At 54.0% G+C, this 24,380-nt stretch overlaps 1 protein-coding gene across 5 annotated transcripts in view; it reads left to right on the forward strand.

The window, feature by feature from the left end:
* PTPRF (protein tyrosine phosphatase receptor type F) overlaps positions 1 to 24,380 on the forward strand; it is a 381,001-nt gene that overhangs the window by 337,014 nt on the left and 19,607 nt on the right. For 4 of the 5 annotated variants that reach the window (XM_085298209.1, XM_085298207.1, XM_085298210.1 and 1 more), the window contains 6 exons: positions 396 to 486; positions 3,624 to 3,836; positions 6,858 to 7,012; positions 10,400 to 10,515; positions 13,334 to 13,366; positions 16,263 to 16,360. In XM_085298209.1, coding sequence (XP_085154335.1) covers positions 396 to 486; positions 3,624 to 3,836; positions 6,858 to 7,012; positions 10,400 to 10,515; positions 13,334 to 13,366; positions 16,263 to 16,360 — 706 coding nt within the window. The remainder of the gene's footprint in view (positions 1 to 395; positions 487 to 3,623; positions 3,837 to 6,857; positions 7,013 to 10,399; positions 10,516 to 13,333; positions 13,367 to 16,262; positions 16,361 to 24,380) is intronic. The other variant, XM_085298211.1, reaches the window with a different exon arrangement.

Genomic DNA, 24,380 nt, shown 5'->3' on the forward strand with positions numbered 1-24,380 from the left:
AATAAATAATGCCTAAAGCCTCAAGGAGATTAAAAAAGCGAGTTTGTGGAAGTCRTATTCGTTGCTGTGGTATCCTTGCACTGAAGCAGAATTCCCTCAGGGCTCTTGCTACAATCCGATTATATAAATGTCCTTCTCGCAGYTCCTACACCACCCTCTGGAGCACAGTCTGCAGACTGTCATTAAGCTAATGAGTGCTAATGGGGATGTTCTTTTCTTTGGTGCAGCTGGAAAACTGACCTCTTATTTACTGAACCCYTTTGCTGTTTAGAGGGCAGGAAGAGGAGCAGGTGTTCCTTGGGAAGGCACATGGCACATGTTATTTGGTGACATTTCAGAGAGATGACTTAGGGTCTAGAGCTTAAGCCATTCCCTGATCTTTGCTTCCTTCCCAGGTGGTACTACATCGTGGTTGTGCCGGCAGATCAGAGCACCAGCAGCCCAACTGCTCGGTGGCGGACACCTGATGAGATGGAGCTGGACCAGGTAGGAGTCTGTAGTAGCTGCTTAGTGGAAGGTGGAAGTCCCTCCGAGGTTGCCTGGTATGCTTTGCCCAGGCCACCTGGGAACAGTACAGATTCAGTGATGTCTGTGCAGACTGGATGTCCAAGACGGGGCTGTGAGACATGCAGTGAATACTCGGCCTTGCTTGGCTGGTGACAACRTGTAGGAGGGAGTCTGGAGTCAAGTGAGGAAGGTGCCACCACCAAGAACATGCCCGTTAGAAAATCATACTTAAGAGTCTTGTAGCTCTGAGCCCTTTTCATCTGAAGCAACTCAGCTGATTGTGAAAACAGGCTCAGAGAGAAAGCCAGTTTTCAACTTATTAAGTGGTTTTGTCAGGAAGCTTTTCCTCTCCATGGGTAGGACCCAGGCCTCCAGTTTGATAAGGAGGTCACTTTGGATTCTGCCAAAACCCACCAAGTTTTGAACATCCGCAAAGCTCCCTTCACACATGCTTGTTAAAGGCTTTGAATGTTGAGCAGCCCATTCATTCCAAGATGCAGCCTGCCTGAGCAGGAGTCCTCTGAGCACCAACAGCATAGTACATCTGTGGGTGTCGGGTGAATTCCATGCAGGGGATTTTCTGGGCTTCTTCATCTTGCCCCTCCCCACAAACTAGTAAGGAACAATTCCAAGAAATCACATGCAGGAAGGTCCATTAAGAGAGCAGAGTTGCAAACTTGAAGCACTCAGAAATTACCAAGTGCTGGAAGCTGCAAGTCAGCCCTTGTTTATCGTAAATCTTTAATTACATGATTGCACAGTCTTTTCTATGGGGTTCCATCCTCACTCTGTGTACAAGCAGGTATGTTCTACGTGTGAGGCAGAACTGAGTAATGGAGAGCCATCACCTGTAGGTCATTTCTTTGCAGAAGTTGGAAGATGTCACAAGAAAGAGAAGAGTGGGATGAGAATGGATGGTTTAGTTTTGAGCATTAGGTACTTGAAAGCTATCCAGAGAACTGGCTTCTGTCTCCAGTTGTTTCACCTCGTCTCTCTGTGGTCCTGCAGAAATGATTTAAAACAAAATTTTCATTAGCAGCCAACTGATGTGCATGTCCTCAGTTTGAGATCCTGGAGCCTTATTTGCAAAACTTAAGCATCCTTAGATGCAGATGAAGTGAATAGGAGTTCTGCTGGAAATATTCAGTGGTATGAAAAATGCTAAGTTTTCTTTAAAAACAAAACAAGCTGATGGTTTTTCAATTTGACATTCAAAATTAGTGGACATTTTTTACATTAATGTCCCTACGCCTCTGTTTTCCATCTGTAAAATGAGGATAATTGCTTTCATCTCACCTCATACGGGTGTTTGGAAGATAAGATCGTTAATGTTTGCAAAGCACTCGTAATATTATAGTGATCAGCACCATAGAAAAGCCCACGAGGAAATTATTAATTTTGTCTTCAGAGCTGTGTTTGAATAGTAAGCAATAAACAAGGCCTGGGGCTGCATAATGCGAAGAAGAAAACAAAATACGGAATAGCTGCTCTGATTAAGCACTRTCTGTCCTGTGTATTGAACAAAGCAGGGGAGTTAGAGAAAAGATAGTGTGTGACCGTGTAGCCAAGGATTGTAACACAACACACATAAATAAGATGGCTGAATTAATTTTGCACAGGCAATATTACTTCTGACACTTTCTAATTTTTGAGGGTCTGAGCTTTACAAACCAAGCGTTCCCGTGATGTCATTTCTTGATGTGTGTTTCGTAAATAGGTGGCAATAGCACCCAGCAGCATTGATCACTGCTGGAGCCCTACCTGGTTTGTGCCATGGACCCGTGCACACGTAGCTACGYTTTCTGCCCCAAAGAGCCTAAATGTCATTTCAGCCAAGCTACAAGCAGTGTGTGTAGGGAGCAAAGCCCGTGGAGTATCTTCCTGCCTTCTTCTCCTGTGACTCTAAGGATATTTGTGAAACTGAAATTTTTCCATCTATTTTTTCGTGATTTTGCAGTGATAAGCCACAGCTTTTCCTGTGTGAGGCTCCTTAAGAGGGCAGGGGTGGACTCTTGGAGGGAGCGAGCCTTATCCAGCTTCTCCCGTCCRGATGGGAGGGAGCTCAGCAGTGCGGCTCTGTGCAAATATCGCTGTCCCCAGCCCCACCGTCGCTCTGACGTTCCCTGTCTGCCCTGACAATGCTTCACCGTTCCCTTCTTCTGTGAAATGTATTTCATGCCTCCTCCTTCATTTTAAATTAGAATTTCTGTTCCAAGCCTGATGTTCGTTTTCATTCATTAGAAAAACATCTTTAAACATCCGAGAGCCTTTCTTAGCAGTGTAATTGAATTTTTGTGTGTTTGTATCCTTTTTCATGAATTTGCAGCTGACTATGAAATTTGCCATTTTTACTCTGAACATCCCATGAAATCTGTTATTGCTCTGTGTGATTTACACAAAGCCCTGCCTGCAACCCAGCAGCAGGTGAAATATTGAGGCACTGACAGAAGGGAAAGACACAGCAAATGTCACTTTTTCCCTATACATCAGTGTCGGCTGTAACTCGTGCCCAGTGGCCGCAGGGAGTGCGAGTCGCTGCCCGTACCGCGGAGCGTGGCCTGGGGTTCCCTCGCGGCCCGTTGGGGCGCCTGAACCCCGAGCGGCACAGCCAGCCTGTCTCAGCCCGAAAATTTGCTGCATCAGYGCAGCAGCTCGGGAGCGTCTCGAAGCTGGAGGCGGAGGCGCGTGCCGCGTGGGTGCCCACCCGGGTGCCCCTGCCATGCCTCAACAGGCACGCGTCCCCCTGCTTTCTTTGTGCCACCGYGTCCGAATCAAACCCAGTGTCTCCCCCCGCTCCCCCTCCGCCCGGCTGAGCCCTGTGCAGGGTAAGGTAACGTATGGCTGCCTTGCCTCAGGTCATTGCTGCGGCAGTGGTCACGAAGTCGGCAGTGCAGCGTCCCGGCTAGGTGCACGGTCAGAAAGGGGAGCAGGTGGCGCTGGGAGGGGACCTGCGTTAGAGATGCCTTCCGAGTCGGAGCACAGACACAGGCAGCTCTGGGGCTCGCTTGCCTTTTCCTTATTTTTGAGCCTCTAAGGTGGCGCCCTGTGGATGTCTGAGCATAAGACAGTGTCACGCGCAGGGCGAAGTGATGGTGATGCACCTTTTCTGTCCTCAGCTGCTGGAAGCCATAAGCCAAGGGAGTCAGAGCAGGCGCCAGCGGCGCCAAGCAGACAGGCTCAAACCCTACATTGCTGCTCAAGTGGACGTGTTGCCTGAGACCTTCACACTGGGGGATGAGAAGAACTACAAAGGTTTCTACAACAAGCCCCTATCTGAAGACCTGAGTTATCGCTGTTTTGTGCTGGCCTCACTGGAGGACGGAGACACRGTAAGGACTTCTTGCTGGGGGGAGCATAGTCTTTGCTGGCAGAGGTGGGGTGGGCTCAGTGCAGGGAGGGTGAAAATTGCTGCGAGCCARTATGATTGAGTTTTCTCCAAAGAGAAGAGAGTGAGGCTGCGTAACTGGTGTCAGCAAGATGAGGTGTCTGTGGGAGTTGACTTGATAGATGGTGTTTTTGGAAGGAAATGGCATGTATGTTTGACATAACAGATGAGAGTGGAAAGCAATGTTAGCACACATGTTCTGCACGAGCTCAGCTGTGGCTGTTCCCAGAGCAGAGCTCAACACATGCTTGGTGTGCAATACTTTCTAGAGCCACTTTGGTTCAAATTAAATGAYTGTGGAAAACAGCCCCTCGAAATCCTATCCTGTGCAGTGGTTGCTGAGATATTGCAGTGAACAGGATGTTCTCTCTACAAGCCTGCCTTTACAGTCGCTTGTCTGACCAGAATCTCGCTTTCAGTTGACGTACGGCAAAGTGAATCTGTTCCCRTTGCAGCTTGTTGACAGCATGGCAAAGCTGTGTAAGTGCCTGCTGCACAGGGATTCTCACTCCTGTGTCTCTCCTCGCTGGAGGGAAATGGGCCATGCATTTGTCGGCAGCGTGTCACCAAGCACGTGGGGCCTGGACACGTGAGGGGGAAGGCAATAGCTGATGCAGTAAGCAGGGAGCAGCACAGCGAGACTTGTGCATCCGTGTCCAGCCATAAACAGGGAGGGCAGGAGTGGTGGTGGCAGTAACAGCAGCTAGTGTGTAAATGGAAATAACAGAGATGCACGGGCCCCTTTGCTCAGCTTCGAAGCTGCAGTTTCCTTCCTCGGCCTCATTTGCTTGTAATGGCTCATTAGGGCTGGTCACACTCTTCATTACTCATTCAGCACGAGTGCTGCTGTGGCAAGGTGTGCACACTGATGAGGGAGGGAGAGTCACGGATTAACAACAAGGCAAGGCAGAGGCCTCGGGATGTGCTATCTTGGCATTCCCTGTCTTGAAGAGGTGACCTCGGCTAAATGATCCCAGGCTAACATCAGCTCCTCCCTGACACAGACCCACCACAGCCCTCCAGCAAGCAAAATTATCACGCCCTGCTGCTAGCTGCCACCTTTCTGCATTCCCCGAGGCATCACACCCATTTTCATTTAAAGTGTGAGGCAATCTGTCCAGAGCTGCGCACCATCTCCTCCACTCAGCTCCTCTTAAATTTCTTGCTGTCTCTAGTGTCAGCAAGCAAGTGTAACATAGCCATTTTTCAAAGGCAAAAGGGAGTGTGGTTTCAGCACCATCCCCGAGGGCAGGGGCGCCTCGCAGCTCACAGTTTGACATTGGAAATGCCATTGAGGTAATAGACCTTCTGATCTCTTGTGCTTCTGCTTTCTCTTGGAAGGAGGCATTTCCARAGTGCTTCTGCAAAAATACGAATCTTGGCCCCTTGCTAAAAGCTTTTGAGGTGAACGTGTGTTACCTTGCTGCACAGATCAGCATGGTCCTTCCYTCCTCCCAAATGCAGCCTGACCCTTCTGGGCGGCCGTGGGAAAGCCTGTGTGCATTCCTCTCTGAGTAACTGCTTGCCCATACGAAGAGGAGCCCCAGACCTTCTGCCCAACCCTTTCACCATGGGTATAACATCTTTGTATCGCTACCATGCTCAAGCAGTGCTGTAGCTGCTTCTCTGCCCTGTTGTTAGAGCAGGGGGTGCACAAGAATAGGCCTGTGGGTTGCAGGGGCCCCACACAGACTTTCTCCAGGAGCAAAGCTCAATCAGGAGCCCACAAGTATATTTAGCCTCTAAGCAGGCTAAAAGGTTTCACGGCTAAAGTAGCCACAGCCCCCTGGCCAGTGGCATCTTGGACCGCTGATAAATCTGAGGAGAGCAGCCAGGATGCTGCACCAGTGCCTGCTGCCAGAAGGATGTCGCAGATAAGAGCACTGTCTGCAGTCCACACATGCTTGAAACCAGGCTGGCTAGGATCAAGGGCACCTGTGAGAGAAGATCAAGGCATGCGTCTGTGGGACACCAGCACGCTTGAGTTTTCCCTTTCTTCCTCTCACATGCACACAGACTTGAAGTGTGTGTTTAAACTCTGACCTTAAAGCAAGCAATTTATAGACCCACAGGCACCTCTCTGCAGTGAGCRAAACTTTCTACGGCAAGAGCAGAATGTTTCTAGTTCCCTACTGCAGGCCAGCAGGTGCTGCTCGAAAAGCTACAGGCACTGAACTGATACGGATCTGGCCCTCTCTAGCAGGGGGAAGGGATTTCTTTTAGCAGTATTTAACCCTTCTGACCCAGCAAGGCTGAGCTGCGAAGGGACAGCACAGCTACAGAAGCCTTAGCAACAGCAGAGTAACAGCCAGGTGCAATGTCATTTTCTGCAGGAAGGGTTTAGGTCTCTGCTAATCCTGTCTTACAGGTGGGGCTAGAAAGCTATCCCTTCAGGTTATAAATCACTGTGATGCCAGATTGCAAAAGTCTCTGGAAGGGAATCTGTGAGCATGAGGCCCTTTCCAAGGTCTGTTTATCAGGTCTGAGACATCAGGAAGAAAACTTTCCTGTCATTTCAGTCCTTTAAGAAAACTGCCTAGCCCAGCAGGGGTTTTCCTAATATAGCCCGGTCCTGGAGAGATGTGTTGGTATCAGCACAGCAGGTATTACACACCACATAGGAATCATCAGCCAGCCCCACTGTGCAATTGGTTGGGATGTGAAAGCTTGTGATTTGGCTCCAAGTAAATCCAGGTCTGGCAAGCGGCTCTTAGCAGCTCTGCTAGCCAGAAAGTTGCTGTCAGTGGGAATGTTTCACAGCGGAAGAGACCATTTCTGCAGTGTGACCTTTGCTGCTGCTGAAGGAGAACAGATCCCTTTGTGTGCTGCCTGGATTTGAGAGGCATGATCATTCCCTGCTAGCCAGAGGCAGGGGGAAACCTCTGCCATTCGGGGATGTGGCTGGTGCTTTAGCCTAATGGACATTTGTTTTTTTTCTTTCCCTTCTCCTGCCTGTGCCCTTCAGAAGAGGTATGCAGCCAGCCCCTACTCAGATGAGATTGTGATGGAAGTGGCTTCTGCAAAGCAGCAGGATGAGCCAGAGATGCTATGGGTGATGGGACCCGTCCTGGCTGTGATACTAATCATCATCATTGTCATTGCTATACTCCTCTTCAAAAGGTGAGATCCAGTCCAGTGTGCTGCAGTAGAGCTCTAGTGCACGAGTACTACAGGTGGTAGCACCTTCAAGACTCTCCTTCCAGCCTGTGGTTATGGCGTACTCTAGTAGATGGTTCTTGATGGTTGTAGGGTGGAGGAGGGTCTCTATTTGACATGGCAAAAGGCTGCTTTATAAAAAGAGCAGAAGGCATGGATATGCAGAAGACAATATCAGCCCCAGGATACAGAGCTACTGTGAATTCTGGAAACTAGCTGAGCAGCTGGACAGAGGAGAACTGCTTTGTCCCTAAAGGCAATCTGACCGCTCTCTGGTCTTACAGTTTGGATTTGCAGCCCCAGGGAAGTCTGCAGTACCAGCTCCCTGCTGAAATTTCTTGCTCTGTCTCTGGCAGGTGTTCCCACTGCTAAGAATTTTGATTAGGGGAACATGGTCTTGGTGGTGAGAATGGGACATGACGAGCTGAAATCCAAGTAGGAGCTCTCCTCTTGAGACCTCTCAGTCCTGGCTACGGAGTCAGGAGCATGATGGGGCAAGCCATCGCCACTCCATGCTCCCTGCTGGAGCAACCGTCCACTTATGCTTAAGGAGCAGTCCTGCTAGAGCTGTAACTGTAGTATGAAACTAATGTCAGTCTTCACGAYGAGCTGCAGGTTGCATTTGCGTGTGTTCTCGTAGCCTGTTCAATTACAGTAGGTCATATTCTCTATCAGCTCAGCTCTGAGGTTCTGCTCCTCCTGGACTTTCTATTTACATATGTATTTGTAGCTTGGGGAAGGGAGCTGGCTTTGTTGTCTGATTAAATGGAGCTCTGCTGTGCATGTGCAGTCAGTGCCTTTCTGTGTCAGTGATCATCTCCTTTCTTCTGTTTCTGCTCTTCTCTGGATCTAGTAAACAAGAAAGGTAGGAATCCATTTTATCTTCTTGTTTTGCTAAAATTACCAGCCTGTTTCAAGCCTCAAGCTAGCAAGGGGCATCTTTGTTTTTGGGGGTGTGGGGCATGCCAGCCCTGGGGGTTTACAAAGACTTTGTTTCCTCAAAGGCATCAGCCTCCTATTAATTGTCAGGCTCTTGCAGCTCTTTAGGAGACAGTTCCAACATGAAGATRTTCCAGATTGTTTTTGCAATTAAATTAAAAATCTGGAAATGAAAGCACCAGCAGTTACAGGTGTTTCTTTGTATCCTCAGACTGTGAGCTGTTTAGTCAAGAATGCAGGTGCCATCAGTTTATAGTAAGGAATTTTTAAGGAAATACCAGGCAATTGTAAGAAGCAAGATGCTTGCTTGGCTCTAAGGAGAGAAAACAGCCTCATCCCCATCTTCCCCAGTCTGTCTGTACCTGAGTCCCTCAGATGCTGTTTCCAGCTTGGCTTAGCTTTGCTTTGTCGCAGAGACTTAACGTGGGATGAGCACAAGGAAGTAGCACCAGCCCACCATGCTTGGCACCTGACTTCTATGTCCCTGCTGCATCCTAGCCCATGCAGCAACAGCATATCCGCTCAATACTTCTAGCACCACCTGCATGCTAAGAGCAATGCTGTGTTATCCTATGCCTTTTTACTGCCCAGCTTCTCTTTGGAGGGATTTTCTTCCAARGATAATTGTGCAGCATATTTACAGCTTCACATCTACAATGGGAATGAGTTGATCCTGAAGAGCAGTAATAGTTTGAGATCAGGAGGGTCTGGTTTTGTTTAACAGTGGCCCTGACAAAGCTAATGAGAGAGACAAACATTAATTATCTGCTGTGGCCCTTCCCTGGGAAAGCTGGATCACCTTCCTCCAGGGCTGAGGAGCTGGCACACAGTTGCACATGGCACATCCTGCCACGCTCCTGAGAGGAGGAACAGTGCTTTGTTTGTTTGCCATTTATTTTTCTTTCTTTCTATCAGTACTCTGAGTCCTWGAGCTCTTTTGTCTCAGCCCGGGCAGCTAGAAGGCTTCTGAGACAGTTAGATGACTCAGAGTAGCAAAAGACTCACAAGCTGGTCTTCCCCACTGATCAGCTCCAGTGTTTGATACTCCACTGGCTACAGACAGAGCTTGCTCACAGTCTGAGCCTCAGAGGGAACACAGGTTTCACTYGCTGTGATTTATGCACCAAATTTCACTTAATTTCTAAGCATCAGTGCCAGCAACAGTGTGCACAGCTCCCTGTGGTAGTGATAATGCCCTGYGCCTGTGCGGAGTGTTTCTGATCTTGTGTGGCTCAGGGTCACCCATGATCCTGAGATGTGGCTGCTTCTATGCAGAACACAACAACTCTTCAGGATGCTTTGAAATGCCTCACAACAGAGCAGAAAGCAGAGACTGACTGTTGCGATTTGCAGGATGGTAAGCACATGAGAATTTGTGCAAACTGGCAGAGATGCAGTTCCCTCCCTCTCTTACAGAAGATGTGAGATCAACACAAGGGGTCACCACCAGGCAAAACCCATTTGGGGCTGTTGCACAAATACAAAGTCTCTGGGTATTGCTGCGTGCTCAGCGCCCTGGCAAAGCATCGGGATCGGCACAGGCTCGAGGAGGAGGGTGCCCCTGCTTTACTCCTTGCAAGATAGTTCTAGCATCATATCCTGCAAAAGACAGCAGCCCCTCTGCTGCTGCTGCCGCTGCCCAGCACCCCCATTGTACTACATGGGAACATGCAGCATACTTGTAACGTAGAGCAAGAAGTGGGACTTAGAGAATCACTAGAAACCCTTCTTGCAGTATTAGATTTTCCTTAATATTCTCTTGTCCACTTTTTGATTGGATCTGTCCCTGCCTTGCCTGTGAATTTCCAGCAAGAGCCTGAGGTGGTGGCATTGCTGTAGGCATAAATATAGCATGAAGAGACAACAGTGTGTTTTATTGTTCCATTAATACACGCCTTGGGTGCCTTCAACCATTCAAGACATGTATTAATGGCCCAATAAAACACACCCTGAAGAGCCTTTACACTATTATATTATAGCTTTCTATATTTAAATATTTTTAATACTTGAAAAAAATTGATTATATCCTTCCACTGCAGGAAATAGTTCCTAGAGAGAGTAAGAGGAAATAAGTTCTTGTGTCTATCTGCTTTTTCTCTAGTAAATATTATTATTTCAAAGTGTCTCACTAATCAAACCTCTGTCATCACTTTAGTATGATCCTTCCTGTTTCATAGATGGGAAACCAGAGGGACTGAAGAGGATGCGACTTGACCAGCATCCTGGGCAGTGCGTGGTGGAGCTGGGTGTCTGGGGTGCAGGAGAGGCCTCCGCTATGGCTGGCCCCCCAGCTCCCTGATCCTGCTGTTGGGGATGCTGCCGGCACAAGCTGCCGCAATGGGTCTGGGCACGCGCGAGCCGCCACGGGGCCTTGCTGGAACTCACCGGCTGCCTTGTCCCCTCTGTCCCCAGAAAAAGGGCGCACTCGCCCTCCTCCAAGGACGAGCACTCCATCGGCCTGAAGGACTCACTCCTGGCCCACTCCTCCGACCCGGTCGAGATGCGGCGGCTCAATTACCAGACTCCAGGTAGGGAGCACCTCCCCCGGTCCCCTTGGTGGATCCCCATCACCAGGTCCCCTTGCCTGCGGCAGTCGCAGCCCTCCTCTCCYGCCGCAGCTCAGCGCTTTCTCGGTCACGATGGCGTGGCCGGAGGCTTAGGTCAAGGCTGCCCAGGTGTCCCCGCTCCGACCTGCGAGCCCTTCTTCCCTGACGCTGTTAGGGCAGGTACGTGGGGCCGCACAGGGCCTGGAAGCAGCAGCCTCGTGTGTTGGGGCCCTTCGCCTGCTGAGGGGGCACGCGGCCGGGCACTTCTGCAGCACGAGCCGGGAGCAGCGTGCACACAGGAGAACCTAGGGGCACGCGCTGCTGCCAGGCTCTGCGCTGCTGGGGCCGGAGCCCGTGCCGGGCTCRGCGCTAAGTGCTATCTCAGGGGCAGCAACCAGAGAGACCAGGGAGGTGCAGGGAGCCTTCGGCACCCAGGATGTCCCATTCTGGGTCTTCAGTGTGCAGCCTGCCTGGTTCGGCTCAGCTAGGCAGGGAGGGAGGGCAGCCTGGGCTGCTCCCCCCGTCAGTGCTGGGCCCAGTGAAAGAGGCAGCTGGTTGCAGTGGTCTCAGAGCAGAGGACAACAGTATAGTAACAGCCCTTGCTTTCTGCACGCAGCTGCTCGCTGCTGAGCGTCTCGGTCATGCCCACGCTGCCCTGTGGTGCCGTGGGTATGAGCTGGCTCGCTAGCCGGCGGAGGCAGCTGAACTTGCCGCTGCAGAAAGGTCTTCTGCTGCTGTTTTGTGTCCATAGTCTGTGACGGTGCTGGAAACACAGCGCCTGTCATGGTAGCGGTCAGAGACCGGCTCACCTGGGCTTGTTGGGAGCCTTTCAGAGAGCCGCAAGTCCTACATTAAGTGGAGGAACGCTTAGGCTTTTGTGATGGTGGGGCAGCTCAGCAGTAACTGGGGCACTTACAGCTCTCTTCTAACTTGCAGCTCCTCCTGGACTGTAACCTACTTTCCTTTTCCTCCTGCTGCTCATTCATCTAAGAGCTTCATCTAAAAGGAGAGTTTTGAAGGGGCCGTTTTCTGATGTAAACCCATTGTGTGTGGGCAGGAGGGTGGGGAGAACCAGCCGTTCACCCTGGCTGCTGTGGGGTGGGCTGCCCTGGTCAGTGGCAGAGCAGCTGCCAGGGCACCCCCAGTGAGGGCATCTTCCAGGCAGGACCTCCGCAGGTCTACACACCAGATCTCATGGGTGGGATGCAGCAACAACCTGGTAGTTGTCAGCATGCCTGGCACATCAACAGGGTATAAAATGAGCTGGCATGAGATTGCGGTGTGGGAGRAAAATGCTGTGGGGAGCAAGGAAGGAGCTTGTGCTGGAGGAACGTCTGAACTAGCAGATCGCTGGGTGCAGCGTTAGCCGAGGGGGTCACACGCAGCCAGCTGCAGCCTGCTGCTCCCAGAGGCGGAGAGAGGTGTTGAATGGGGCTGCTCCAAGGTGCCTGTGCACTGGGACCAGCCTGTGGCATGTCCCACTGCCCAGCAACACGAGAGCCATCCTTGCTGCACGCTGGTCGGTCGCAGCACGCAGGGGAGTGTGACAGTCAGGCACACACCTGTACTGCTCCCCAACAGGCGCYTGGGGTGCTTGCAGTGAGGGCATCCCTCGCTGCAGCTGAGGCTCGGGAGCTGCAGCCGAGGAGGAGGAAGGCCCAGGATGTTTTCATTTCCTTTCTGTGTCACAGGATAAGCCAAAGACACTGGCTAATTTGATAAGTTTGCAGAGCTGTCTGGAGACACCCAGACAAGCCAAAGAGCCCAGTTCACCAGCGATGGCTACGGTCCCCTCGGATGCTCTGCTGCTGAGCTTGTTGTCACAGCTAGCTGATGATTCTTCACCAYGTGGCAGCAGCATGTCCCCTCTTGCTGCCCCCCATGCGCACACACACATCACTAGTGAAGCGTTGTGGGTCTGAAGCAAGTGTCATGTCCAGCTCCTGACAAGCTCGTACTGATTAACGAGGAGGCACTGAAGCCATCCAGCCCAGTGGGCCGGAGCTCCCATGCTGCTGCTCCTGTCACCTGGCCACGGCAGTACTGCGTAGGCACGTGGACAAGAGCTGCTGGCCACCAGCCAGCACAGTTAGGTAGCCGGTCTCCCTGCTGGAGTCTGCTGAGCAGGGAAACCTTATTTAATGCGTTATTAATTGGGTTGGTGTTACTGAGCTTTCTCGGTTTTGTGGTTCTTACTTCAGAGAGGGGTCATTTCCACCACTGTCCACCTCTCRGTACTGCTGTGCTGGTTTGCCAAGCCACTGAGAGGACCAGCGACTGGGCAGTGTTCACGTACACCAGGAAGCGAGGCGCATGTGCTCTACTCTGCTAGTGCGCTGCAAGCAGGCCAGGGGCTCTGGGGCTCTCAGAAGAGGTTGCTGGGGGTAGGTAGTCTTCCCGGCCACAAAACAGCGCAGGTTTCCCCAGCACTTACCATCCACGCCCCTTTGCTGGCCTCCGTTTGGGCAGGGGCTGTGGGTAGCAGCGAGCAGCGTTAGCTCGTGGCGTCACAAGCGACGGACGATTCATTCGCTGCCCTGCTCGTAGCTGCATCTCCACTGGTTTGTCAGCTTCAGGGGAGCGCGCTGGCCGGAGCTGAAAGCCCGCTGCGTAACGGCCAGCGGCAGAGCAGACCCTGGAGGCGGCAGCCAGTCCGGTGCAGGAGGGAGGCTCCCGGTGCTGTGGCAGATGGTGCTTTCCTTTGCATCTCCATCTCTTTGTCTTTCCATTTCTGAACCTCTGCAATGATGACTAAAGGCTAATGGGATTTCTGTTCTTGCCCCGTTTCTTTTCTTTGCAGGTTCCAGTGTCCCCAGTTGCCCGAATATTTCAAGTTAGTTTTAACTCCTGTATTTATCTTTGACACTTTTTGCTTTTTCTTTCTCTCTYCCTTTCTTTCTCGTCTCTGTAATTTTTGTTCCAATGTCATGAAGGTCACCCTCACTCACAGCAATCTAGAACGGCAGTGATTTCACTTTCTGACATGATGTGTGGGCCCCACACAGGCCAAGCTGGGGTACTGTTTGCACAGCACGACAGCAGTTCACAGCAGCACCGTGCTAAAGGAAACCAGCTGGGTGCTGAGCTGCCAGGAGGCTCCTGCTGCAGCCCTTCACCTGCTCTGCAGCCTCCTGCCTCTCGCACAGCTGCATGCCAGGCCCTGCCGTGGCACAGGCCTGCAGCTGGCCCAGCATGGGGGTGGATAACCTTGACTATCCTGGGGGTGGGGGGCAGCTAAAAGTCCTCCTGGACAGATTGAAGGGTGCTCTGGGACCCAGAGGTTGAACGCTCCTTCTGCTTCAGGCAGACCAGCTTCCCACAGAGGTTGGGTCACCTCTGTGGGTTTGGAAGAGGGGATGCTGGTCTTGGATGGAGTAGTACCAGGACTCTTCTTTGTATTGTGAGCCTCAGGTTCATTCTCAAACAGCCATAGAAGTGTGTCCTCCTGACTTCTCTACAAGGGGTCTGTGTGTCTGCACGCAGGAATTGGGGAAGTATGTAGGATAGATGCTTTCGCRCCCCAGGGACAGAGCCAAGGGCTTTGTAGTCTGCAGTTTTGCAGTGTTCCTGAGACCTCCGAGCTCTCCCAGCTAGTGGAGAGCTTGCTCTTCTCTCGCCGGAGTGGTTGGAAGACCTGTGGAAGTCCTGGTAGCGTGCACAGCTCCCCTCTGTCTTCACCCGCACTGTTTGTGGCTGCTGTCCCAGGGTCACCATATTGGATTATCAACTGCGTCTTTCTCCCTCTCCTCCCCTTCTGCTCTTGCAGCTCGTTTGCTGCAACACTCCCCTTGATGAGCAAAACTGAATTTTGGAGGAAGACCCTTGCATTTCTCAGTAGAAATACATGTCTGCAGCTCTGCTGCAGTCCGTGGCTCTTAGTGCTTCATAGKTGACCACACTGGGAGTCAGATAAATCACATAGCGTGGTTGTGTTCCAGTCTTTTCCTTCTTCYAGCCCCACACTTCTGCCTTGGCTTCACACTATTCTCCAGTTTAATTGCTCATCAGTAATGGCTCTACATTGCAAAGGCTGCTCCTGAATTACAGCCTCTGGAGCCCTGGCACCGATGAGCAAAGTGTGCAGAGATGTCTGTGGGCCTGCTCAGCCACCCCTGGGATCCTGGTGGATGAGGTGGCAAGCAGAAGATCGTTAGCAGGAAGATTCCCGCACAAGGCAGAAAAGAGATATTTCCCACCTCGTCTGTCCCTGTGCTCTCAAGCAGTCAGTGGGTRGCTCTGTACTGTCAAGTGGTAGAAGGACAAGGTGTGTGTTGGATCCGATCTGGCCTTTATGCAGTGATGGCAGGTGTTTTTGGCAGAGGTGTTAGGAGCCCTGCTGTGCAGCGGCTGCGGTGTAATGTGCAGTGACACTTCCATGTTATCACCTAATGACTTGTCACTGCTGTGTAAAATGCACATACCCAGCCTGGGGACTGCTCCATCACCTCAGCGGACCATCACTGCCATCTGTGGCACTGTTCAAGCTCCTGAGCAATTGAGAAGCTCCTGGCCGTGCTCCAGCCTGTCTCCCTGGGTGTGAATCAACAGCTTCTGCCTATTAATAATCATTATTACCCACATGGGTTTCTGGGAAACCCACAGAACAGCCGATGGAGTCACGAGCCTGGGGGTTTGCGTGAGCCAGACTTTGGATGAGATGTTTCACAGACACGTTCCTGCCCATTCCCCATCACGGCTTCAGGGAAAGGGGTTGCAACATTTGAGCCCTGAATCCCAGGGCTCCAGTCCCAGCAGGGCTCCTTCCTTGTCTCGCGTGCGCCCTCTTGCAGTACCATGTCCCTGCATGGGTTCAGGAGGGTCCCCTCTTCTGGGCCCCACAGCGGGACAGGGGTCCTGCCATGCCCGAGACAAGCCTCCTGGCAAGGCCTGACCATGCATCCCGCGTTAGGCAGGGCAGGGCTTCTGCCGCAGCTTGAGCTGCATCCCAGCAGCTCTCCCAGGAGCTGAYGCTGGGCATGTCACTATGCATGGTGGCTCGCGCTAGCCAGCCTAGTGGAGCTGCATTTTTGGACCCCAGAGCCAGCTCGTTCTCCTAAGCCCCACTGAGAAGTGCTGAGTTACGCAGCAATGGGCACAGCTGCTCCTTAGCTCTGGGAACATCGAGCAATCTCCGACCCAGGGACCTTGCTGTGTTTTTGGAACCCCCGCAGGAGACAGGGGCACGGTGCCTGCCTACCAAAAAASTGTGCATATGCCACAGAAACTTGGCACAGGTCTCAAGGAGTTTCGTTTTGGCTAACATAGCTGTTAGGGATAAATCAGAGGATTGGCCTCAGCCCCTGGGGAAAAGAGCGCCAGAGAATCGAGGTGTTCAACTTCAGCCTGTGTGGGAGCCCCGGCAAGCACAYTGACAACATCTCCTCGGCCCATTTCCGTCGGGGCTTCCCCGAGCCCCTGCCCACCGTGTGGCCTGCTGTGCGCCCGGTTGCTGTACTGTCCGAGCATGCTCACCCGGTCATGCACATTCGCACATCTCCGTTCTTTTTGTTTCACCGAACCGTGTGCTCTGAGAGCGCGTGCAGCATGCCATGTGGTCTCGCCAACTTTCCATCCATTCCGCCCAGCGCTTCACGTCGTCACACGTGTCCACCTTGCACCCACCTTTCGGGTTTGCCGTGCACATGCTGTTGTCGAGCCTTCCCTGGGCGTGCAGAGCTGTAACCATTTCCCTCCCCCTCTCCCTCTTGCCTCCTTGTCTCCCCTGGCAGGCATGCGCGATCACCCTCCCATCCCAGTGACCGACCTCGCTGACAACATCGACCGGCTGAAGGCCAACGACGGGCTGAAGTTCTCCCAGGAGTACGAGGTGAGTGTGCCGGGCAGGATTGCGCGGAGCGTTGCTGGACAGGGTTTTGCTYGGACGCCCGGAGGAGCGGGCTGCAAAGCTGAGCAATGCCTCCTCCGCACCAACATCGCCCTGGCCGGGCCCCGAGCCAGGCCTGGGCACCTGCCAGCTCTCCTTGCCAAACCCAGAGCGGTGGGAACTCGCCTTAAGCAGTTGACACATGGCTGGTACAGGAAAAAAGGCCTTGCAGCCGATCACGCTCCAGCCTGCCGTGCTCCCACCGTGGTTACGGTCTTGGGAGTGAATGGGAGCCTGCGTCTACCCGCCTGGGTCGTGGCTGTTTAGTGTGTCCTGCTTGCTCCGCAGGGGCTGCCCTCTGTGCAGGCTGGCTGAGGCATTTCGGTCCTGTGCACGGCACGCCGTGCCCCGTGGTTCCCACCCCGTTCCAGCTCAGCACACTGCTGCTACTGTTCCTTGGCCRTTCACCCCTGGGGGCAAGCATACGTTTGTGTTTTCCTTCCTGCTCTCCCCAGCTCCTGCCCCCCTTGCACGCTGCTGGACTACGCTGCCATTAGCCTCTGCAACTCAATGTGTCAGCTGCCAGAAAACGCACAACAGCTCTAATCCTGCTAATATCCTGCTGCCCTGGCTTGCAGTCCCAGGCCGTCTTCCCTGCCCGGGCTCTGCAGTCCTGAGCTGCAAACCCCCCTCTGCTACTTAGGCACGCTCCCTCCTTATTTTTAGTGGAGCCCCTGGCTGTACCGTCAGCACCGTGAGCATCCTGTCTTTGCTCACACATACGGGTGTGCACCGTGCGCGTGGTGCCCTCCATCCTGCCCTGCGCCGCGTCCAGCCCTACTCCTGCAGCTCCCTCCTCCCCTGAGGACAGCTTGCCAAGAAGGGCAAATGCGAGGGGAAGGCGCCGCCGTGCACAAGGGCGCTTGCACAAGGGCTGCGTTTYCTTTCTCACCGCTCTCCAGGCTGGATGACTAGATTGAAAACTTGTGAAATTGGGCAAAGTTCCTCTGCGGCCATTGGAGCTGCAGTGGCAGAATATTATGTTTTCCTGTGCTTACACGCAGGACCCACTTGAGCTGCAGGGGCTTATGAATAAACCCCCCACTAGTACTAAAGAGGGAATAAATTGGGGAAGTGTCCTTYGCATGTGTTATCGCTTCTGTTTGAATTGTTATTTGTTTGTGCCTGTGGCCTCCCCTTCCTGCAGCATACCTGCGCTGATTTATGAGATGAGATCAGAACATGTACCCACGAGGTAAGATTATATATGCCAAGAAAGGGAAGCAGATCTCTGTGCTGAGAAGGTAAGGGACGAATTCCAGCTAGCTCAAAGGGTGTGCTGTATATATCTAAGGAAGGCACCGAGCACTGGTTTAAAGATGTCCAGGAAGAGGGCTTGGCTATTCCTCCCCATATTGCTGTCTAGACCAGGGAAGAGCTGAGCTTTCACCAGCTGCAGCGTTACATTGCAGCTCGGCAAATGGTTAGAGGAATAATATGCTTCCCTTGGAGTTACCTGTGTGTTCATGCATGTCCTGCAAGTCTGGCGCTGAGGTGTGCAGCTGTATCTGTCTGCCTTGGGCTTTTTGTTACGAGTCCAGCTGAAATGTAAAGCAAGGCTGTCAGCCGTGCTGCAGGCAGATTCTGCCTCTGCTGTGCGGTGGGGATGCAGCAGGATCGCGTGTCTCTGCACTCCCATCCTTGCGTTAGGTCTGCACCGTTTGGAGCCTGTGACATGATGCTGAGCTGGGAAACTGTTTCAGAAAAAATGGGCTTTAGGTAAATTCTCTGAGCTGTTTTCAGAGCCATTCTTTTCTCATTTCTCTTCCTTTAGAATATCATGGCTGGTTGAGAGCACCAATCAGTTGTACTTTTCATGTTGAAGCAGCTATTAAGCACCTGATTGTTGCATGTAATTTTTTTCCCCTGGATTCTGCTGCGTTTGACTCCTCATCAGCTTGAAATTACTGAACATGACAGGCTTGTAAGGTGCTTGACACTAGGATGGGCCCCAAAGCAGAAACGTCTGTMCCTTGTTGGCATGTGGGGACCAGTCATCTCCCATTTGATGCAGCAGAGAGGAAAAGGCTTTACACAGAGTGCCAGTTCCCTTTGCAGGGTTGCCAGTGAGATGGGGCCAGGCTCATCCTGGTCGCCGTGTGCACAGGTTTGGCAGGACGACAGCTGCCTTTTGGGGAACTGCAGAGCAGTTGAATAAGGGAATTGGTGGAGTGGGTGCGGAAACGGCGGAGGTGGGAGGAAGGGGGCTGTGCAGCACAGCCTGTGCGAGCGGGTGCTTCCCGCGCGGAGGAGGGCGAGGAACCGCAGCTGCCTCCCGTGCAATTGCAATCGCTGTGCGAACGTGCAGCCCCGGCGATCGCCCTGGGACCACGCGATCCCAGCACCATCACAGAGCCAGGCACTTCAGCAGACAGAGGTCCCGATCCTGTTGGATCCCTCTGGAGCTCAAGGCAGCAGCGCTGCCTGCCCAGGCACACAGCACAGCYGAGCAGGGAGCACCAAAGGGAGAGGCAAAGGCAGCACAGCTGAAGCCCCACGGCACGTTTGCTGTTCGGTTACGCTTTGGAGGAGTTGCGTTTTAAGTGTTTTCGCACAGCAGCCTGGCAGCCTGACGCCTCAGTGGGGCGCAGGGCTGTTCATAGATGGCTCGCGTCCCGGGAGCGGTAGGCACCCCAGACAGAAAGCAAATATTTAACAGCACTTTAACTAGTGAAGCCAGCTGCCCAGAGCCATCAGTCTGGCGCTTGTCCTGGCGGTGTTCGCGATAGCGCGGGAACCTAGGCATGGGTTACAGAAAACGAGACCTGTCAGCACCTTCTCAGGCGCCTGGGAAGGGAGCAGAGAGGGTGGCAGGGATTTTTCGGAGCGGTCTGGCCTCCATTCTCACGGGTCAGAGAACAAACAATATTGCTCGCACCTGATGCCAGCCCGCGTGGCCGAGCAGCCGGCACGACCAAGCCGGCGCAGAGCGAGCGGTGTGCCGGCTGCAGCGCGAGCGGGCTGCCGAGCCTGGCAGCAGGACCTTGCGGCCCCAGCGGGACCCCCGGGTCTCCCTGGCAGGGCGGGAGAGGTCGAACTGCCGGTGCTGGGAGYGGAGCTGGCTGCGGGCAGGGCCGCCTCTGCTCCCGGCCTCTGTGGCGCGGGGCAGGCAGGAGCTGGCGCAGCGCAGGCTGAGCACGCTTTCCCGAGCGGGCGGCAGAGCGGGCGGGAGCAGAGTGCAAGGGCCTGGCAACCGCTCCTGGCCTGGCCGCACCGGGAGAGTATTTCATTTTTAGTGTACAGCGAGAGCCACAGTGAATTTACTGTGTGGGATTAATGGAATTAAATAAGTAGAGGGGAGGCCGAGCTCCTTAATTATTTATCCGTGCCGGGTGCCGGGTGCTGAGGCGGTGTTGGAGCTCCTCCTGTGGGCCACCTTCCCATGCTGCAGCCTGCTGACGTGGGGCAGGATCCTGCCCTTGGCCGTGGGGCGCCCRCACTCATTCACAGCAGCGTGCACACACGTGCCACGTCTCGCACTCTGCCCGTGGGATCCATCCGGCCRAGCGCTGCTGTCCCCTCCTCTCCCGTTAGCAAACACACACAGCCCGGGTCCAGCCAGGGCTGGATCCTGCTAGCTTGTGCCTACTGCCGTTTCTGGGCTGCATCCTGCACCACCTTCCCAGGGCAGATTTTTTTTCTCGTGTCCGACCTGAACCGCCCAATGKGTAACTCGCAGCTGTTGCCCCTCGTGCCGTGTCCCACGGACACGTTCCTCCAGCTGCCGGCTCCTGGGAGCAGAGCGGGGCGGAGGTGCCCGAGTACCTCTGCCCTCACGGGTGCCTGCTGCACCTCAGCCCSGTGGGCGGCTGAGCACGGATGGGTTTGTGTTCCTCCCAGGGCAAGGCGGTCCCTGGGCTGCTTCCCTACACGTAGCCTTGCTGATCCTTAGGGTACGCATCTGGGTGTGCTCCCGCTTCGCAGCGCAGCTGCGCGTCCCCGGGAGGCGACATCCCCTTCCGCACGGTTTGCCCGCGCTGCTGGCCTGCCTAAAGCCCCGGCCGCTTGCGCTTCCCCTAAAGCCGCCGGGGACGTCGCGTCTCGCGCGCCTGCAGCCCTGGCCGGGAGCACGGCAGGGCACGCTCCGACAGCAGGGCGCTGCTGCGCCGCAGGAGGTGCCGGTCGCCAGGGCCGCGCGAGCCCAGGCGGTGCTGCGCCGGGGCGGTGCTGCGCCGGGGCGGCCGGAGAGCGGCCGGGGAGCTGAGTTTACTGGGCCGGTCGGGAAGCTGTCTGGCAGGCGTGCGGCACTCACGTTCCTGTAATAAGAATAATAAGGCTGAAGCGCAGCCAGCAATTGATTTGGGAGCGCGTTACATCCTCGTTGGAGACGTAGCGCAGATTGACGGTGGTCGGTGCCTGTGCTAGTGCGGCTGATTTCGCGGGAGGCCGAGGAGCACGGATGGCCCGTGCACCTTCCCCTCGCCGCAGCCTTGGCTGCCGAGCGGCGCGGGGCCGCCCCGAGCTCCCCGAGCCTGCGAGCTGCGGGGACTCTGCTCTGGGGGTCTCTGCAGCTGCACTGAGGGAGAGGGGGGCAGCAAACGTCCAAGAAGCAAACTGGCACCCAGGGATGTTTCCAAGGCACTTGTGAAGTGCTCTGGAGTGTCCARATAGCCCTTCCCAATCACATCTCAGTGGTTTCGCTCTGTCTTTATGTTGATGGCAGCAGCAGCAGGGATCCCTAAGCTGCTGGGGAGAGATCGCTCCTTGCACTTCCATGCTGGGAAGGAGGAGTTTTACTAATTGGGCTTTTGCTAGCTTTGCACTTGCTGTTTTACAGCATCTCCTGTCACTGTAAAGCAAAGCAGCCCCCAAAGTTTTATACTTTTAATTTTGTTCCTGGCTCATTTCTGTCCCATTTCCCAGCCCTTCTGCTCTTTAGGAAGGATGAGTTGAAAGTGTTACTCTCATGAAGTTTGGGGGTGAAGTGGTGGTTCCCTTGAGTCCCGGAGAGGAGCAAGGGGAGACTCCAAGGGCCCAGCAGCTGTGGGGCAAGGGAGGGAACAAGATAGCACTGCCGTAGGCTGGGGTGGCAGAGCATCCTGTGGAGATGGGACAGGACTTGCCAGTAACCACTCTATGTAATGGGCTTCAACTGCTTTCCAAGCATCATCCTCCCATTTATTTACTCATTTGTTTGCCTTAAAGGGGGGAACAGGTGTACATTAATTCATCACCAGAGTTTAAATTAAATCATTTTACTTCTAAATGAGTCACTAATTTGCAGGAGTATTTAATTAGAGCCTCTTTGCACTCAGGTGCTGTATTATTTCTGACTTTCTCACCTGTTTGCCCTCTTAAGAGGCTGGTGATGATTAGACCATTTCTGCACATTGTCATTTCACATCAAAGCGATTAACCCTAATGGCAACACCTTGATGCTGCTCCTCTGTTCAGGGGGCTCTTTGCAGCCTCGTGCCCCCCAGGAAATAGCCCTTTCACTGCCGTGGCCAAACACCAACTTACGGTGCAAAGCTTCGACATAGATTGAACTTACAGTGCAATCCTTGATGTAGATTGAGCGCCAGTCCTGAGCAGTCCCTGCCTCCGCTGCGGAGGGAGGACGCCGGCACCCACCTATCCACCTGCAGCTGGCTCCGAGCAGGCGTTCGGTGCAGGCAGGGCTGGTGCTTCATTGTGGTGCTCCTCAGCAGCAAGAAGCAGCTGGCTCGCACCTTCAGGGCCACCGGCTGTCCATGCAGGTGTAGGCCACCTTGTTGAGAAAGAAGCGTTATCTTTGTCTTCAGCAGGCCCTGATGGATTTTCTCCATTAGTTTGTGTTGCTGCTGAACCTGCACAGGCATGCTGCATCCACACCRTTTCAAGGCAAGGACTTCCACAGCTTAATTTTCCAGGAAGCGGCTCCTGTTGTTTGTTTTGGACCTGCTGTGGGATGCTTTTGTTTGCTGCCCACTAGCAGTAGTCTCACGAGAAACAGCAAACACCGTTCCACGCAGGTCTGCTCCGGGCTACTTTGAGTAGCCCAGTATCAAAGCCCCTCTCAGGAACACCCTTACACGTTTTGTCCCTCTTATGAAGACTTTTTCATGCCTTGGGTTATTTCTGTTGCCCTTCTCCAGGTGGGTGGCATTTGTCCCTGCCACACAGTCCACAGGCAAGGGAGGACAACATCTAAAAAGTTGATTCAGTGAATGCCCTGCTGTGCAAATCTGAATTAAAAAAGGTGCCCCGGGGAGCCGTGAGCTGCCCCGGGACACCTCCGCGTGGGCAGAGGAGCGTGCAGGGGCCGTGGCAGCCCAGCCGGCAGGTTTCCAGCCAGGAGCATTTCTGGCRTTCGCCGCTCCCACCCGCCCTGCCGCAGCGCCTCCGAGTGCTGCCGCTGCCTGCTTATTACTCTGATAATAGAAAATTACAGGTTTTCTGTGGGAAATGTCTATTTACATCCTACATTTCCCAAACTACCTATTAGCGTCGCTGTGATGTCACATCCTCCTGCACGTTTCCGTCAGCGCTGGCCTCTGCCCGCAGGCAGCCAGCGACGTGGGCCCCGCAGGGACGGGCGCTGCTGCCCGGCCTGTGCCCTGCGCCTGCCGCGAGAGCCGTGGTGCTGTGCAGGGGTGCTGTGCAGGTGTTGGTGCGGTGCAGGTGTTGGGCAGCGTGTCCCTGACAGCGTGGGAGAGCACGGGGGCCAGCGCCGGGCGTCCCCGTGTGCACGGGCGGTGGGTGGCTGGTGGGGCTGCGCTTCCCAGCTCAGCCTGGTGCCCGCGGCTGAGCCGGAGCAGGCTGAGCTGGAGCAGGCTGAGCCGGAGCAGGCTGACTCGTAGGCGTTTCGCTGCCTGGGAAGCCGCCTGGCGTGGCTCTGCGCCGAGCGAGAGGACCGCCGGTGCCGGCAGGGAGAGCGGCGGTGCGGTGCTTCCCCTCGCCGGTTTGCTCCGTTCTTTTGCCTGTGGGTCAGCAGAGCTGCAGGGACCCTGAGCTGGAGCATGAGTTTAAGAAGGTTTTGACAGTGTTGGAAACGTCGGGAGGGCGTTCATGGRATGACTGATTGCTGGCAGTAGCGGCCTGCCGTGGGCCTGCCCAGGGCTGCATGTGTAGAGCAAGTCCCTGCGTGAGATAGTTGTTTTATCTGGGTGCCTCTTCGATCTCTCTTGCACATGCACATCTCTGACCCAAAGAGGCCATCCCATCTCAGAGGAGTGCTTTTGGGATGCTCCTTTTTCCTCTTGTTCTGTGCACTGACAAAGATGACGGGAAAGGCTTTGGGAAGGAGAGCAGGGCTGGATGCCGGGAGATCAGCATGGCTGAGCTGGGAGGCCACCAGGCACGTGGCCTGTGGCAGGAAATACTGGCTGCACAAGGCTGGTGTTGCAGGCAGGATCAYGATGAATGCTTTTCAGGCCGTTGCATAGCATGCGGGCCTTAGGTCAAGATTTATAACCACGTCTCTTCTCCAGGTTTATAGTTCGTTGTCACTCTATTAACTCAGACGAGAGATGTTTACATTGCATAAGTAGCTGGAGCAGCAGATAGTAACCTATCAATTTTCATGACTGTTCTCCAGTAGAAGCTCATAGGCCCTCTTACAGGACACTAATACCCAAAGCTCCTGGGGCACAAGACACGCAGGGCTTGCTATATTTCAGGAGACTGCAGTTCAACAACTAATAAAGCCGCTAGGTCAAGAACTGCTCAGTCAGGTCCCCATGGAGTCTTGGCATACAACCAAATTTCTGCTGGCGGATAGCTCCAAGGGGAAAGATGAGCACAGAGCAAGAGTAGAGGTAGAACTGCATCTGCAGCTGGCTGCCCCAGTGAGGGGCTGCCTTGGCCTATAGATCACCAGGAGACAGGTCCCACTCCTGTCTGGAAACTGGACTTCAGTGTGACCTAGCTTGACACAGCTTCTGCGGACACCCAAGGAAGCTGCATCTGGTCAGAGGAGGGGGATGTGAGAATGCAGATGCCCTGGCTGAAATGAGATATCCTGCAGTGTCCYGCTGTGCCA

This window comes from Rhea americana, unplaced genomic scaffold (genome assembly GCF_003343005.1).
Source record: "Rhea americana isolate MKP2758 unplaced genomic scaffold, rheAme1 scaffold_136, whole genome shotgun sequence".
Lineage (NCBI taxonomy): Eukaryota > Metazoa > Chordata > Aves > Rheiformes > Rheidae > Rhea > Rhea americana.